Here is a 17438-nt window from a genome sequence, read left to right as displayed (position 1 = left end):
CAGCTTGTCTGTTGGGCCTTAGTAATAAGAGAGGACCAGAAGGCGGCGGCCAAGTGCGTTATTGCGGCCAAGTGGAAACAATTTGTGGGTCTCACTGCGCAGGATTTGCTTTTGAGGGTCAAGGTTGGGCAGGACCTCACAGACATAGCCTTTTCGATCCATCACAAGACGGACTCATTTGGCAGGATTGTTTGATCGGGGGGGGGGGGGGGGGGGGGGGGGGTTAGTTTGGCGGGTGTTTGTTGAAGACCCTTTACTGTTAGTTTGTTAAGGGGGAGGTGTTGCTGATTTGTTATTTATCTCTCCAGTATGGATTTTGTAGTTGTCTTTTGTGTTTCTCATTTTGTTTGGTGGTGGGGGGGGGGGGGGGGGGGGGGGGGGGGGGGGGGGGGCAGGGCGGGTTCTGATCTGTATATGAGTGCTGGGTGGGGGGTTGTTGTTCTACACTTTTTACAATAAAAACTTATTGAAACAAAAAAAAAAAAAAAAAGTCACACAACCTAAAATTTTTACTGCAGTTTAAAATAAGAACCCTATAATGCAGGGGATAAATATCTCACTAAGAGGTAATTGCCTATTAATTCAAAAACGCTATTTGGGTGTGTGACGTGATCTTATTCTCTTGTGTCACAACATGCATGTAACACAAAAATTCTTCCATTTCTTCTTCCCATTGAAGTAGCAGCAGTCAGGCCACAAAGCATATGGCCAGAAGAGTCAAAATTTCTTTTTAAACACATATATGTGCTGCCCCGATTGCTATATCATGTAAGAACATGAGTAGGGCTATGCTGAATCAGGACAATGGTTCATTAAGCCCACCATCCTGTCTTACAGTGGCTAACCCTGGAAATTCCAAAATATCAGCTTCTATTAGAACAGGAGTGAGCACCCATGGTCCTCAAGGGCTACAACCTAGTCAGGTTTTCAAAATTTCCACAATAAATATACACGAGATTGATTTGCATGTGGGTTGTGGCCTTTCAGGACCCTGGTTGCCCACTCCCAGAAGTGAAAGGTGGTGATGCCCACATCAACATGTGTTTCTAATTTATATTTGCCTTTTCTCCCTTTTTATCTAGTATTAAGTCACCCCTCACCAGGATGCATACCTAGCTGATTTTTTTTAAACCTTGCTAAATTAGGGGCAACCAACCACAGCCTCTCATCCCTCTGTGGTGCACTCATACTTAGGCTTGCACAGGCATGATAGGTAATATAGAGGCATATTTTCAAAGCACTTAGCCTTCCAAAGTTCCATAGGTTTCTATGGAACTTTGGAAGGCTAAGTGCTTTGAAAACGAGCCCCATTGTAACATATAGTAAATAACGGCAGATAAAGACCTGTACAATCCATCCAGTCTGCCCAACAAGATAAACTCATTTTACATGATATGTGATACTTTATATGGATACCCGAGTTTGATTTGTTCTTGCCTTTCTCAGGGCTCAGGGCACAGACCGCAGAAGTCTACCCAGCATTGTTCTTGTACTAAGTTTTAGAGCTAAAGTTGAAGCCCCTTAAAATTTACACTCCAGCACATCCCTATCTATGCAGTCACAATCAGGGCATAGACCGTAGAAGTACAGGTACAGAATCTGAACCCATATCCCTTGCTCTGGTATAAATCATTCCTTTATTCCTCTTATCTCATTTAAAAGTGAGATGTGATGTTACCCTGACAAGTGCACAAGGCGGAGGGGGGTTCAGTGTCTGATAGAGGCTAAGAATTTTCCAGCATACAACAAAATGCACCATTTAATATTTCACTCTGGGAGCAAAGAAACTCTTTAGGTACAGTACAAAATATTGACACTAGATGGTGCCATACTACTACTGTTTTTAAACTCTTAAAAATAAGAAAAGGGAAAAGTTATATAATAAATATTTTTTCCTTCTCCCTACCGATAAAAAGAAAAGATTGTTGAAAGCACACAAAAGATACACTCCAAACATACAGTAGTTGAGATATTATGGAAAAAGTTTGTTTCCTTGTACTTCAAAAAAAATTTACACAGCTGGATGAAAATCCACAAAAAAATCATTTTCCTGAATTTGCATTCTTTCTTTCTTTTAAGTTTTGCAGTGGGTGGGGGTTATGTTCATTAATTTTTCTTCAATATCGTGATGTCACCAGTACCAGGAGGTGCTTCCAGTGAAAAATGCAATATACATTCATTTTTCAGCACACACACACATAAAGATGTCAGCTCAGACTGTTTACCAATTAACACTTAAAAAGACACAAATTAGAAATGCGTGGCTATGAGCAATTATAATCAAGACGAATTTCTCTACTCATTTGGGAGCTATGGGAAGGGAGGGGGAAAAATACCTCAAGCTTAATTGCTGGAACCAGTATTTTAAAAAGCGAAACCTTGCCAGTTAGAAAATCATTTTTAAATCTTTTTTTAATGTGACTGCACTACAAGGGCAAGGAAACTAACTTGGTCAAAAATTAAAATTTTAGACTGGCTTTCACATGTATAGCTTCAGTAAAATTCTCTGCTGTTAAAACTCGTTGTAGCAATTAAGTGGTTAAATGGCCTTCCAGGCTGGTCTCTGTACGGGCAGTGATTAATATTGGATGCTCAATTTACTAAGCAGGATCTCGCCAGACTTTGAAGATGAAAAGCAGGAAGAAACCCACTCCCATTTGAAGGGAAATATGCACACAATTTAACATTTGTTCAGCCTCATCAAAATACAACTTGAAAACGCTTCTCCTACCTATGTTAAGTGGATGAATTTAGGCTGGGGGAGGGGGAGGAGTACGCATTGTGACATCATTATAAATAGCTCGTATATTGTTCGACATGTACTTGTATCTGCTCCTATATATGTGCAAATTACACAAGAAAACCACCTGCTCAGTGCATGTGCCTCAATTTTCAAAGGGAAATTGTTCTTGGGTGAGGGGAGGGACAGAGTTGCTTTGGATTGTCCCCTCCCAACACCCATTAGCAGAAAACCTCCAGGATGAAATGCGCCTGCTTTGAGGTCGAATTGTTTCTATATGCCTACTGGGCATCAGATACCAGCCTCAGTAGAAGGACCAGGGATTCCATCAGCGAAGAGGCAAACTTCATCTTTGGCCTCCACACTGAGTAAACATATGGCTCAAACCACATCTGCCCCCTGGTGTACAAGACAAGGAAGCATTGCTTCCCAGCAGGGCTGGCTTAACCATTAGGAAAGACTAGGCAGTTACCCAGGGCAGCAGATTCAGTTAAGACAAACCAATAGATCCTGTGAATGCAGACTTACTCCTAGAGAGAGAGAGAGAGAGAGAGAGAGAGTGTGTGTGTGTGTGTTACACATACGCGCACACAACAAAGTTTAATATTTAAAAGCATATCGTCTTTGGAGAGGTGTGTGGGGAGTCAAAACTGAAGATTCACTTAGGATGCCCAGTACCTGTTGCACTTGTCCGGTTTCTCAGGGCTGCTATCTGCCAACTTTCACAAGTTAAAAAAAATATATAATTTAAACAAACATAAAAAATAAATCTCTTTTATGAATCCCTTTTTGACACTAGAACATTAGTAATATTTATGGGCGACAGGCACCGGAAGAGCATACATAAGAGAGGTATGCTCTTTCGGTGCCATTCCTGCTAAAAACTGAAGTAATTCCCCTGTACGATCCCACCTGTCAAGCTGGGGAAAAGTTTTCACCAGACACACTCTGCTAGACAAGGACATGGAGTAAAATAATAAACTCTCACCACTGAACAGGACCCCCCCCCCCCCCCCCCCCCCCAACTGCAGACCAAGCAGACAACACTCACCTCTTTCTCAATTTCGGCCAGAGATTTGATTGTAATTCCCAGGAGCTCAGCTTCTTGCATCTGGAAAGCAAAAGAAAACCCTCAGCCCACCTTAACATAGAGCAATTCAGTGTAAGTCAGGAATTTACTTTTCTGCTGTAAAGAAAGGGAATTCCTTTAACTCAACAAATGGAAAACAAAAAGCAAAAAAAAAAAGAAAAGATAAGTATGTAAATCCCAAATGGAATGTCTTCCTTAAAACGGTGCTTAGTAAGACTCCTTATTTTAACCCAGTACCTAGTCATGATTAAAAAGAGTTAGAATTTCTCAACTAAAAAACAAACAGCACATATGAGCTTTAAAACAGTAACTTTTTAGTTTGTAACAGTTTACCCCTGCCTAAGCCATTCACTTCCTTTTTTCAAGAATTTCAGCAGCATTAAGAACAGAAAAACACTTTGGGGGTATAAGGATTTGGGTAAGTGTTTTAAATATGACTGCCAGTATGTCACCCCTCCCCCCCAATTAATTCTCAGTCTCTAACCACACCCTTTTGTGCTGTATCATGCCACTAGGGTCCTGATGCTCAGAAGCTAATGGCCTCTAGCACCCATATTTGCTCCTGCTGAATGCTCAGAGCCAGCCAGCGTGTGGAATAATGAGCTTGCCTGCACTGGGCGCAAAAAGCATGCAAATATATGCTAATGAGGGCCTCCCACATTCCTCCCCAATGCTCAGTGGGGCAGTGCGCTGCTCCCACAGCAAACCCTACGCCAGCTCGGAGCTAGAGCTGGGTTCTAACAAGGAAGGAATAGAGAGACCAGCCTTCAAAGCCCTGGTGATACAGTGGATCCCAGACCGCCCCCCCCCCCCCCAAGGGCTAGCCCTAGTGGTCTAGCGGTGTCCTTCCAATCCCCTCCTAACTTGAAAGGAGGAGGAGGAATTCTCCTTCCCACCCCGCCCTCTCAGATCTCACCTAGGCCCAGATACTCAAATCTCCGGCGCTGTTCCAAACAGCGCACCTGAGCAGCACCCTCATGCTCAATGCTAATGACATGCAAATTTAAGCGTGGTCGTAGTGTTCAGCATGAGAGACACAACTGCAGGCGGATTGTGCCTGGGCAAACAAAGCCCTGATCTGTCAAAAGCTAAAGCCCTGGTAGTCCGGTACACCCCAGACCCCCTACCCCCCAAAGACATGACGGCCTGGTGGTCCAGTGGACCCCAGCCCCCCCTCACCAAAAGACTCCATCCCCAGAGGCCCTGTGGACCCCAGACCCCCCCCCCCCCCCCACGAAGATGTGAAGGCCTGGTGGTCCAGTGGACCCTAGGCCCCTCCAAAATTAAACAACACCCTGGTGGTCCAGTGGGTCCCCAAAGATGGAGGAAGAACTAGGACTCCCTCCTCCTGCTGGGCACCTCCTCAAAATGGCAGTGCCCTGTCCTACACATCCTGGGATGCCCTGGGTGGGGCTTAACTACCATATAAGTGAATTTTTCCCCTATACAGTAGTCAAGTCCAGCCCAATGCATCCCAGGATGTGCTGGGCAGGAAACCTCCATTTTGAGGAGGTGCCCAGCAGGAGAAGGGAGTCCTAGTTCCTCCTCCATCTTCGGGGTCCAACTGGATCACCAGGCCCTCACAACTTTGGGGGGGGGGGGGGGGGGGGGGTAGAGGGACGGGGGTCCACTGGATTACCGGGGCTTTGTCTAGACACAGCTCTTGAGGTTATGCCCAGGCACAATCCGCCTGCAGTTGCCCCTCATGCTCAACACTATGACAGTGCTTAAATCTGTATGTCATTAGCATTGAGCATGAGGGTGCTGCTCAGATGTGCCGATTGGGCGGTATTTCTCTGGCGCTGTTCGGAACAGCGTTAGAGTTTTGAGCATCTGGACCTAGGTGAGATGTGAGAGGGCAGGGTGGGAAGGAGATTCCAGAATACTTGTGGTGTACATTCTACCCATGCAGCCCTCTGGTACATGGTTGGGGAGGGGGGCAACTTATGGCTGCCCTCATATCTTCTGAGGTGGATCCCTTCCCCCTGCTCTGTGGGCCCTTAGTAATATTTTGCTTGGGCGTCGTCCATCATAGGTTTTGCCACTGAAGAATTGTACCTGGGTGTCACAAATACTAGGTCCACATTAGAGCAAGATATACCACCGAGATTTTATTAGCCATGCAGTAGTATATCAAATCACAAATAAACTAAACTTAGGGTCAAGTTTCTCTGGAACATGAGGACACTAAGGGAATGGGGGATACGCATGGAAATTAGACAACAAAAACACAACATTTTCAGAGGGCACAAAGATTCACATTTTTATGGAATGTGATAGTGGAAGTCACCAAAGTATTACTCTTTTTAGCTAATTTAAAAGAAAGTAAATGTTTGTGCACTTTTTAACATGTCAGTAGGGCTCCACATTTCTTGTGCTTCCGGGTTGCAATGTAACATCCAGTGTGCTTGGGCCTTCTCTCCACTGCTCCAGATAAGCCCCCCAAGACCAGCTTTTGATGTTAAGAACTGGGATGAGTCCTTTCTCCCTTTCCCATGAGGAGCAGATACGCCCAATCCCTTAAAAACATGTCAAGAAGAAGACATATCCAAGCCCTCAAACGTTCTTATTCATGAGTCACCGTCACAGCATAAAAGCAGCTTCCTTGGGCAAACATCTCTGTCAAAATGACAAGACTGGAACATCTCTGCAATTTAAGAAGTCGTGTACTGTGAAATGATTAACTTTCTGTGCATTGCTTTCAATAGGCCTATTAGATATTTTCTGAAAATGACATAAAACGTTTTACACAAACTTCAAGTACATTCTGGCTGTGTATGCTACTTTACTGAAAAGGAAAGAGTGTGAATACAAGGGGAGTGTGCAGGTCAGTTGTGTGTTTTCAGTACATGCTATTTGGCAAACCGAGCAGGGAAATCCCTATCTTTTATTTAGGAGGGCAAAACAGTTTTATTTAAGAAATACGTATTATAGGCCTGATGTTACTCTCTTTCTGTTTCACGTAATTCCCAGAGAATTGTTCTAGTTTTCTTGGTGGTTATGACCTGCTTAGAACCGAAAGGTGGTAGCGGGATACAAGTCATGATGTTAATATTAAATCAAGGACAATGTTTTTCTAGCTGTGTTTTGCTACACGCCGCAAACATGGCAGCTACTGTTTGATATGGCTGCAACTCCCTTGCTAAACTTTCTAGGGTGGCACTACGAGAGAGTGGTACCTTCAATGCAAACAAAATAATACAAATTAGTAATAATTATTCTTCCTTTGTTTATCCCAGGATTAGTGGGCACTACAAAGATACAGAAGTAAATGAACTTTGGAGTCAATCATTTCATTTGTACTCTAAGTGCAATTCTACCAATATTCCAGCCAGGACCAATTGAACAGCCCCTGTGCTGTTCTAAACATTTTGGCTCCTTAAAATCACTACTTACTTTTTTTTTGTTAAACTTACCCAATTACTGCACATTCGAAGCATAGGACATTTCCTCTAAGAATCAGCTGACATGCAAGATGGACTGTTCTATAAGCTGCTGATAGCCACTCTGAAAGGGTTACTTGCCATGTTTTGTGTGTCCATTAAAAGCACTCAATGGCCAGCTTAAGACTCCAAACCACACAGCACACAAATTTTCAACCTCCGCACTCTGTATCTATTGGTTTTTGCACCTGAGCAAACCAATGGGTCCCTACCGCCTTAAGAGAGAAGCCTCTATATCAGGGGTTATCAACCCAGTCCTAGGGACACACCCAACTAATAAGGAAATCAGGATATCCACAGTGCATGAGATAAATTTGCATTCAATGGATGCAGTGCAGGCAAATCCACCTCATCTGTACTCACTGTGGATATTCTGAAAACCGGATTGGCTGGATGTGTCCCAAGGACTAGGCTGAAAACCACTCATCTATATGAAAGGCACTATTATTTGGGTTACCTTTTTTTTGGGTCCTGCATGGCTTCCACATGAGCTCACTGATGGATGCTTTTGAGAGGTCCAGGAGTCAATCCTGATACGAACATGACTGGAAATTTTTAAATCAAATCAAATAAACCCAATGCTGTTATACAGTACTGGTTTGATATGAGCTATTTAGTAAGGAGCCCTTTTATTAAGCTGTGGTAGGAACTACGTGTGCCTACCACGTGGTAAAAAAACACTGCTGCGGGATGTGCTGAGGCATCCCGCGGTAGTCTGGTCATCAGTGCACGTTACTCCTGCGTTAAAAAATATATATTTTATTTTTTGGCACGGGAAGCGTGCCTGGAAGCAGACAGCAGGCGTGCCCTAAGCTAATCAGGTAGTGCGGGACATTACCGCATGCTGTCCGATTAGCGCAGGAGTAGCATGGAAGCCCTTACCGCCTTCTAAACTGGTGGCAGTAAGGGCCACATGCTAATTGATAATTAGCACGTGGCCATTACAAAAAAAATATGGAAAGGCGGCCTATTTACCACCACGCTACAAGTGGCCACAGTGCGTGAAAAACCTAAATGCTGACACCAGCGCTAGGCACTTTTTAGCGTGGCTTGGTAAGAGGACCCCTTAGTTAGGGTACATCCAATATGCACCCACAAAAGTACACAGCAGGGCGTTCTGAAGTTAAGGAAAACAAACAAGTCACCAACAAGTAGTCACTTGAGGCCAATGTTCTGCTGGCCTTCAGAAGATAAATTGAATTGGATGCCTGAGCTGAATTTATCAGCTGGCAGATTTGAGCTACCCAGGTAACCTTGGCAGGCCTGCAATAAATATCAGTGCTGGCTGTTCAAAGTTAAAAACGATGCTCTGGGATGCTCTCTGCCTTCCTACTTTTTGGCTGGCAAAATTGTATGTGACCCCAATTTGCCAGTGGAGAAATTTCAGAGAGCAAGGTCTGTATGGCTACTTTTCACCATTAGCTAGACAAACCCAGTCAGTATGACCTCTTAACGGCTGGCGGCCTCCACTTTACTACCAAAGAGAGACCTTGTTGGAATTGGGTTGCCTACAACCCCAAACTTTTAGAAACTTCTGGAATAAGACGTTACTTACAGCTTCAGTGGCACAAGCAAACTTCTCAGATATCATGAAAGGTACTCCATCCATTGCTGAAAGACAAGAATATTCAAGGGTTGACATAAGAACTGAGGCATTTCCAGCATAAGCCACAGCTGAAAATATATATCTGTGACAGGACACTTCTGGTGTATTTAATGAGAAACATTTACAAAGCAATTCTATAAAATATTAATTGCAAGGGTGGTGTACACCTGGACAGAGCATGGGAGGGACATGGTTGTGTAGTCCACCAACATGACCAACTTATAGAATTCTATAAGTTGCACAAACACATCATGGCACACTTAGAAGTACCAACTTATGCCTATCATAGACCGGGTATAAGTGGGCAAACTTAAATGTAGGAATGTGAAGGCCATCTTAAGCTAGAGTTCAATAATGGAATCTTGTGGTTATAGAATCAGTACTCAGTGTGTGGCATCAAGGCACCAAGTTATAGAATTGGCCCCATACAGTTCATAGCTGGGCCTACAAGTGCATTTCAGTATCCTAGACACTTCTGGTTGTCATGGGAGATGTGCCATTTTTTTCTGAGTGGCATTGCTTTTGTTGTGCAAATAAGACTTCTGACCATGAGGAAGCCTCAAGTTTCTAAAAGTTTATCAGATGTAGTAATGCTTCATAATAGAGGGTGACCAAAACAATTTTTTTCCGTTTCAGATGAAACCAAATCTGCAACAAAAGTTCATTGTATGGTTTTGGCTGAAGCTGAATCAGCACCCCCCCCCCCCCAAACAAATGTGGGCCCCATTTTGGCCTCACTCTGTTCCCCCCCCCCCCCCCCACCAAAACAACAACAAGTCCCAACCTATAGACCCCTCCTGGTGGTCTAGTGGCCTCCTTGGGGTAAAAGCAAGCCTAAATCGCTCCTGCCCATGCCGGCTCTGAAGTCAAAATGGCTGCCAAGACTCCTGTGGCAGTCTCACGAGTCTGCTACGGAGGCTGTGGCAGCAATTTTGAGATTGGAGCTGGCATATGAAGGAGCGATCTGTTGCTTCTGCATATTTCAGCTCCAACTTTAAAATGGCTGCTGTGACATCCTGTGGCTGCCATTTTGACCCTGGAGTCAGTACGGGCAGCAGCGACACGGGATTGTTCTTGCCCTGACGAGGCCACTAGGCCACCAGGGTTTGTAAGACAGGCCTGTGAGGGGCCTACAGGTTGGGGCTCGTTTTTGTCTGGGAGAGAGTAGAGTGAGGCCAGAGTGGAGCCTGCTTTTGGCTGTGGGGGGGGGGGGGGGGGGGTATGTTTCAGTTTCCGCCAAAAATACACCACCATTTTTGCCCACAACCAAAATAAAGCTGAATTTGATTTTAAGGCTGGTTTCAGTGCTGAAGCTGAAACTCAGTTGGCCTCTGTTTCATAGGAATGTTTACAGCTTTCTCCATATCACACTTCACAGGAAAACAAATTCCAGGATAATGTTATCAAAAGAAAGCTGGTCCCTCCTAAACAAAAAGGGTTTAAATTGAATGTGGTCTCCATTTGTTAACTGAAAAAAATAAAATAAACTATTTGCTTTTTTTTTTCTTTTTCCGGTCAATATTCAGCCCACGTGGTGAGTGACTTACAAGCTGCCTCTAGCTATGGGATGCTTAAACTAAGATATTGAATGCCAGGACATAAATGCCTCCCAGCATCGAATATGCAGGTATAAGCATCGATCCCAAAGTTAAATGGGCATCAGTAGATATTCAGACGGGTGCCTGGTTAAGTGCTGCTGAATATCCCCAGATATCCCAGCAACTGTGATTTATGGCCAGCAGCCCTCCTGGCCATTTAAATTACTTTGAATATAGAATTACCCACAAGGCCATCAAGAAAAAAAAAAAAATCAAACAAAAATACATTAATGATGCTAAAAGGAAAAAAGGTAATTAAACAAAAATAAAGTCGACAAACATACATACCATGTTGAAGATAAGACTACTACTACTACTACTATTTAGCATTTCTATAGCAGGCTCTTTTACTAAGCTGCGGTAAAAGGGGTCCTGGCTAGCAGCGGCCATTTTTGCCTGTGCCAGGGCCCCTTTTTACCGCAGCGAGTAAAAAGGCTAAAAAATGAAATGGCCATGCGGTAAGTTTGCACTTGCCATACAACCATTTCTGGAGGTGCACTTACTGACAACCATTGAAATGGAGGTAAGGACTCCTGCGGTAACCAGGCAGCGATTACAATCGGGTAATAGAAATATTTTAAAAGTATTTTCTCTAGAGCCGGAAATGGCACACGCTGGGGGTGGAACTACTGCCGGCATCCATGTTGGCCCGGCGGTAGTTCTGGGTTGCCATGCGGCAACCCTTTAGTAAAAGAGTCCCCAGATGCCAAACCAGCAATGATAAGAGATCACTGTGACAGCATTGGGAACATAACCAATTCTGTTTCTGTGATATAACCAATTATGTGCTGGCTTTCTGAACATCTATTTTTTTTTTAAATGGATGTTTAGGATGCATGCACCAAATGCATGAATTTTAGAACAAGACTCCAAGTTGATAGATTCTGTTCTAAAATGCAGGTATCTAAAATGGCATTCTATATAAATTACCAAAATATGGGCAACAAGCACCACCACAAAGCAATCTAAAATACAGTTTTCAGAGCAACCTGTCCCAAGCTCTAATCCTCTACAAACCACTTTAATGGCAGTTAATTGGAAGGTGCCATGCAGTTTCTTCCTAATGATTAACAACATATAGGGGACTGAATCCAAGGAAAAGCAACCTTTGTGCATCAGACCACCATAAAAGTTACAACAGTTGCTAAAAGTAACATACAAACAAGAGACATTCTTCCAAGCACATTCCTTGGCTTCAGAGAAATTTAGTTTATTCTCATGTGTTTGAGGACCGCTTCTTTTTTTTTCTTTTTCCCCTTCGGCAAGTCCCACTGAAGCATTACACAAAAGCAAGAAGACAATGAGCTCGTTTTTCCACGGCCAGCCCCTAACAGTCAAAGCAGATGATACAGAAAACGAAGGGCGTTTCAATAACGGCACTGAATGGAGCCTATTTTTCTACCCCTCTGTCTCTCTCTTTTTTTTTTTCTTTTAAGTCTTTCACGCAATCATAATATCCAAAGAAAGCGTCTGTCACCGCATTTCATCAATCTTTGCGATACCAATAGTTCTGACAAAGTGCTGATACACGGCGCAGAGCGGGCGGACAAAAACAAGGATGTGCCAGGGGCTCAGTAGTGTAATTAGCATTCTCCTAAACAAACGAGCTTCAACAGAGCTGTAATTAAGCAGGCTTGTAATTAAGTATATGCCCTTTATCATAACGATCATGCTTAAAAGTGGCATGATGCATGGAACTGTGTTATTAATGTTGCAACCCCAAACTGAAGCAAGCTTACATTGAAATCAGCGTGTCAAGCTTGTCAGGAACCTGTTTGTAAAATATATTAAAGGATTGGGGAGGGGGGGAAGAGGGTGGAGAAATCATAAAACAATGAGCTTATTCAACTGTTCTTTGAACAATCAGGATCTAGAAGTCAAGAGGATTTTAACTGGTTACGGGATTTTTAAATTCTAAATAAATAGAACTTGATATGAAGCTGTTAGACAATATTCTCTCCCTTCATCCCCCAGATCATTTCTGCTTTCCATGACAAGAGCTTCAACATGGGTGGTCAATGGTTCATTTCATCTGCCTTCTATAAGCAAAAAGGTTTTCTTAAAATTGTGCTCAAGCCTAGGGCTAAGAATTGCTTTGGCTCCTAATTTTTTATATCAAACACAGCACAGTCATCCTTTAACTCTATGGCAATAGGAGAGTTTCAAATGCATGGACCCTACCGCCTTTCAGAAGAGCAGCTTTGTATCTGGAGAATTGGTGTAATGAAATTTGAAATGTATTTTGTGAGAAATTTAGATGTGAACTCACATTGTAGACATCCGACCCATTAAGGTGCCGTCCACGCCTCATGTATACCAACTTCCAACCTCATGGTTTTCAATCTGCTGGTAAGTTTAATGAGTGGAAGAGGTGGAGTAAAAGGTGGAGGTGGTGGTATTCTTTAGGATTCTGCTCTCCTCTAAGAGGTGGAAGATAATGTTCCCACTCCCACCACCCCAACTTCTTCATCCTTGTCATATTCTCCTGGTAAAGACACTCCCCTCAGTTGCACAATTATGGGCCTGCAGAATGTGGCACATAATTAATGAGCGTGTGCATAAAATGCATAATTCCCTGAAACAAATACAAACATGTGCAGAAGATACCTGCATCCTTCAGTCATGCAGTAGGAACAGCAAACATAGGCCTGGAAGAGGAGGAAGAGGCAAGCTGGTCCTGCTGCTTGCCTCCCTTTTCACCTATTACTACTCAGTCCTCTGGGATATGCTGCATCAATCCAACACATGCTAGCAAATAACCTCCCAACACCAAAAAATATCTGTAGGCATTGTTGACATCCAAGACAGCCTTCTGGCCAAGTACCAAATGATCCACCAGGGTCCTTTACTGTGTAACCTTAGCAACAAGGGTGCTTTGGTGCTGTAACCTGTCCTACCAGTTCAGGTGGGAGTTGGTATGTGCAGGGCCACTGCTCCATGGTTGGGCCTGGTTCTGCATGGTTTTGGTCTAATGGGATAAGGAGGAAAAATCAGTTATAAGATAATCTGGCTGTGCCTAAGACAGAAGAACAAATGACCTGGTGAAGGGGAGGGTGTGAGAGGGAATAACCTGGAAAAGACACTTAATGGGAGACCAGCAGCAGCAGGATGAAGGGAAAAGAGGGGCAGCTGCAAAGAAGCAAAAACAAGGAACAAAGAAAAATTTATCTGCCAAAACATTTTGCTCACTGCGACACAAGGTTTTATTCTCAGGCTGCAGCGAGTGTGTCAAGGCAATATGCTGGATACATAATTGTTATAGCAGCCACTCATGCGCATGTGTGTGTTCTTGAAAACACAAATGAGGCGAATAGGGTATAAGTGGCCTGAGGCACTAGCTCCCGGAAGTACTTGGAATTAAATGTTTATGAAAAGATCTGCTATACCACTTACTCAATAAAATAGATCAAAGTAATTTACAATCAAGTTAAAGTAACATAAAATCAAGATAAGGAAAGGAACACCAAAATTTCAGTGGGAAAGATACACATCCACACCTTGCATAACAGACAGTAAACAAAGTAGGCCTACAAGAGATAGTGCTGGGCAGACTTATACGGTCTGTGCCCTGAAAAAGACAGGTACAAATCAAGGTAAGGTATACACAAAAATGGCACATGTGAATTTATCTTGTTGGGCAGACTGGATGGACCGTGCAGGTCTTTTTCTGCCGTCATCTACTATGTTACTATGTAAATCAATTTGAAAAAAGGTGTTATGTAAGTATTTATAAACATTATTACATTGTTGTAAGGTATTTAAAATACCTGTACGTCTCTAACGCCTGTGTTTACAAAGGCATGCTATAGGCACGTTAGCATTTAAACGCTAACGCGCATCAAATGCTAATACGCCTATAGGAATGTATTGGTGCATTAGCGTTTAACACACCTTAACTTTATAGGCATGTTAAAAATGCTAACGAACCATAGTAAACATACCCCTAAGAATGGTGAAATACTGGGCCACCAGGGAGATCTTTGTAGGTCCTGGGGTGATCAGGGAGTTGGGAGGGAGAGGCAAGCTGTTGAGGGCAGGGCTGCATTTCCTGGGGGGAACAAATTAGAAGGGGGAGGAACCGGAGTTGCTACAGTGAGGGGGTGGGATTGGGCCTCTAAAGTGACCTGTTGGGGGTGTCAGGAGGAGACTGGCCTATGTGGAGTCGGTTGGGGGTGTCAGGCCTAAGTTGTGACAGGTTAGGAATGTCAGGAGGAGATGAGGCCTCTGTGGAGCCTGTTTGGGGTGCCAAGAGAGGAGACTGGATGTGCAGCCGAGCATCTAATTTGACAGCTCACTGCACTACTAGATTGCCAGTAGCACAGCAGTAGTTACCGCTTCCTCTTAAGGTGGGAGTGAGTTCAACTGTGTTACAGCAGTTGACAGCTAGCATACAGTACAAACCCATGCACAGCCCTGAATTAACCATTAAGCAAAATGGGGCACCACAGAGTTTGTTTCCCTAGCCATCACGCCCACTATCTAACATGAATTTCAGTGCTTTTCTAATCTTAAATATATATGATGTTTTGTTTCGTACAATAATGATATTTCTCAGCACTTATTAAGTCTTAACGTCTTGTCAGTTAAGCAATGGAAGGGTCAAGGGTCACCATTGTTGGGCTGTACTTAGGACATCAGTGGGCCTTCATCCAGCCCTGCCCATGCCAGCCACACCTGCACCCATGCATGTCATGCTCAGGCCCCATATTAGGCAGCTAATGCAGAAGTCTTAATGCAAAGGCTCTTTTTTATTGCAGTTGACAGTAGCACAGGCCTGCGTTCCTCGTGTTTTTAACACAGCTTAGTAAAAGGGACCCTAAGCCAGGTGCCTAGTGCTGAAAATCAAGCTAAGTGCTCAACATTTTACATACCTAAATTCAAGGATACACCAAAAATCATCCCTAGACAATTTTCAAAAGGGGCACTTTGGCATCAATCTCCCAGAGTTAGTGACCTCGACCCTTCAGAAAGCGATCCCTTTCTGTTCTCATTTTTTGGTTTGCTAAATTAATTTTCTAATAACTTTACCTGATTTTAATGGTACACTTAATCTTAACTAACCTAGATTCTGTGACCATGTCTGTTTATGAATGCAGTTCATGCATCTCTGGAGCAATTTATATCCGTTTGATTTGATTGGTATTTTGAGGAGTTTGGTCTAGCACACCTTCATTAAAGGCTTTTTCCTATCTCTGTGCTTCTTTAAATAATTTAGTTCCTATTAACCGCTGCTGCTTTAACCACATCCAAGATAAGAGCTAGCAGTATCTTTAGCTGATCCAGGTATCTCCCTGTACCCAGAAGGTTTGCAATCTAAGTTTGAACCCAAGCCAATGAAGGGTTACGTGACTTGTCAAAAGTCACAAAGGTTTGCAATCTAAGTTTGAACCTAAGGCAAAGAAGGGTTACGGGACTTGTCAAAAAGTCACAAGGAGCTGTAGTGAACCCTGGCTTCCCTACATCTTGCTCCATCCTTGACCATCTTTAAATCTAGATTGAAAGCCCACCTCTTTAACATTGCTTTTGACTCGTAACCACTTGTATCCACTCGCCTCCACCTATCCTCCTCTCCTCTTTCCTCTACACATTAATTGATTTGTTTGCTTTGTAAGCTCTTTGAGCAGGGACTGTCTTTCTATGTTTGTGCAGCACTATAGAAATGCTAAATAGTAGTAGTAGTAGTTCTCAGTCTGCACTTTAACCATACCTGAAGGGAACACAAACAGGATGGTTCATCCTATAGGCTGGGAACAGAGCCAGTCGGTGGCTCTAATGGTACAGTATTGCTATTTTGAAAATGGTATGCCAAACTCTCTTAACACATCCTAAAAGATGAAGCAGAATTGCTCTGCTGTGAATCTGCAGAAATCTCTCCTACACACACACACGAAAGCACTATGGTTCATACCCACCACTGCTAGCTGAACCTTCATCCTTCATACAAAGGTAATCAAATGGACATGCCTGAAGATTCAATTACTTCTACATCTGAAGGCTGAATGTGAGCGCAGAGAGCGGGACTGAGAAAATTAAATTGTATTTTCAGCAAAATAAAGAAAAAAAAAACACACACAGTTGCAAGACATGGTCTGTCTTTGTAAAAAGCAATAAACAAACATAACATTCCGTTTAACGACCGATTTAAGAAATGGAGGAGGAAGACGGGATTCAGAGAACAGTGCCTAGTGCTTAAATATCAAGAGACCTGGGGATGTCACTCCCAGCCAAGAACTGTCCACATCTGAATACTCACCATTACTAGTCGTATCTTTAGCAGCCTAGTGGGCAGTCACATCCATCAGTGACCAGAGCACAGGGAATAAGTGATCTTTTCATAGCTAGAAATATTTACTTTCAGAACAAAGTTAAGGTAATAAAAGTTCCTCTTACAGATTCTATGGCAGTTTCAACTGTAACTCAGCCATCTGTTAACAGGTGAGGAGAAAAAAAAGCAATGAGAGAAAGCTGACCATTTTCGACATTGCTAAAATCCATCCCTTCCTTTCTGAGCACGCTGCCAAAATGCTCACTCCCTCTCTCATTATCTCCTGCTCAGACTACAACTGACTCCTCGCTGGTCTCCTGCAGAATCATCTTGCTTCACAACAATCTGTTCAAAATGCAGTTGCACAACTTTTCTTCTTTCCTTGTCTCTACAGTTATGTAACCTCTCTTCTCAAGTCAATACATTGGCTCCCCATCCACTTCCATCGCTCACCTACAGCTCCTCATGACTTATTTTCCCTCTCTGTTCGTCTGGCAAGTCTCTTATTTGTGCCCCTTTCATCCACTGAAAACTCATCTGTCACCTTTCAACTCTGCTGCTCTGTTTGCCTGGAACAGACTTCTTGAGTCCATGTGTCATGCTGCACCTCTGAGCAATATTCAAATTCAGACAGAAAAACAAACTCATCTTTTTGAGGTTTCTTTTATACCTTGGCCGCTTCTCTATAATACATTC

The 17438-nt window shown here is 43.3% G+C and overlaps 1 protein-coding gene across 4 annotated transcripts in view; it reads right to left on the bottom strand.

Annotated features, from left to right (window-relative positions):
* MVB12B (multivesicular body subunit 12B) overlaps positions 1-17438 on the bottom strand; it is a 313178-nt gene that overhangs the window by 24601 nt on the left and 271139 nt on the right. For all 4 annotated transcript variants that reach the window (XM_030207471.1, XM_030207469.1, XM_030207472.1 and 1 more), the window contains exons 8-9: positions 8829-8884; positions 3792-3851 (exon numbers count right to left, since the gene is read on the bottom strand). In XM_030207471.1, coding sequence (XP_030063331.1) covers positions 3792-3851; positions 8829-8884 — 116 coding nt within the window. The remainder of the gene's footprint in view (positions 1-3791; positions 3852-8828; positions 8885-17438) is intronic.

The sequence above is a fragment of the Microcaecilia unicolor genome, chromosome 6, assembly GCF_901765095.1.
Source record: "Microcaecilia unicolor chromosome 6, aMicUni1.1, whole genome shotgun sequence".
NCBI lineage: Eukaryota > Metazoa > Chordata > Amphibia > Gymnophiona > Siphonopidae > Microcaecilia > Microcaecilia unicolor.
Note: the sequence above shows the minus strand (reverse complement) of the source record. Positions and strands in the feature narration are given on the sequence as shown.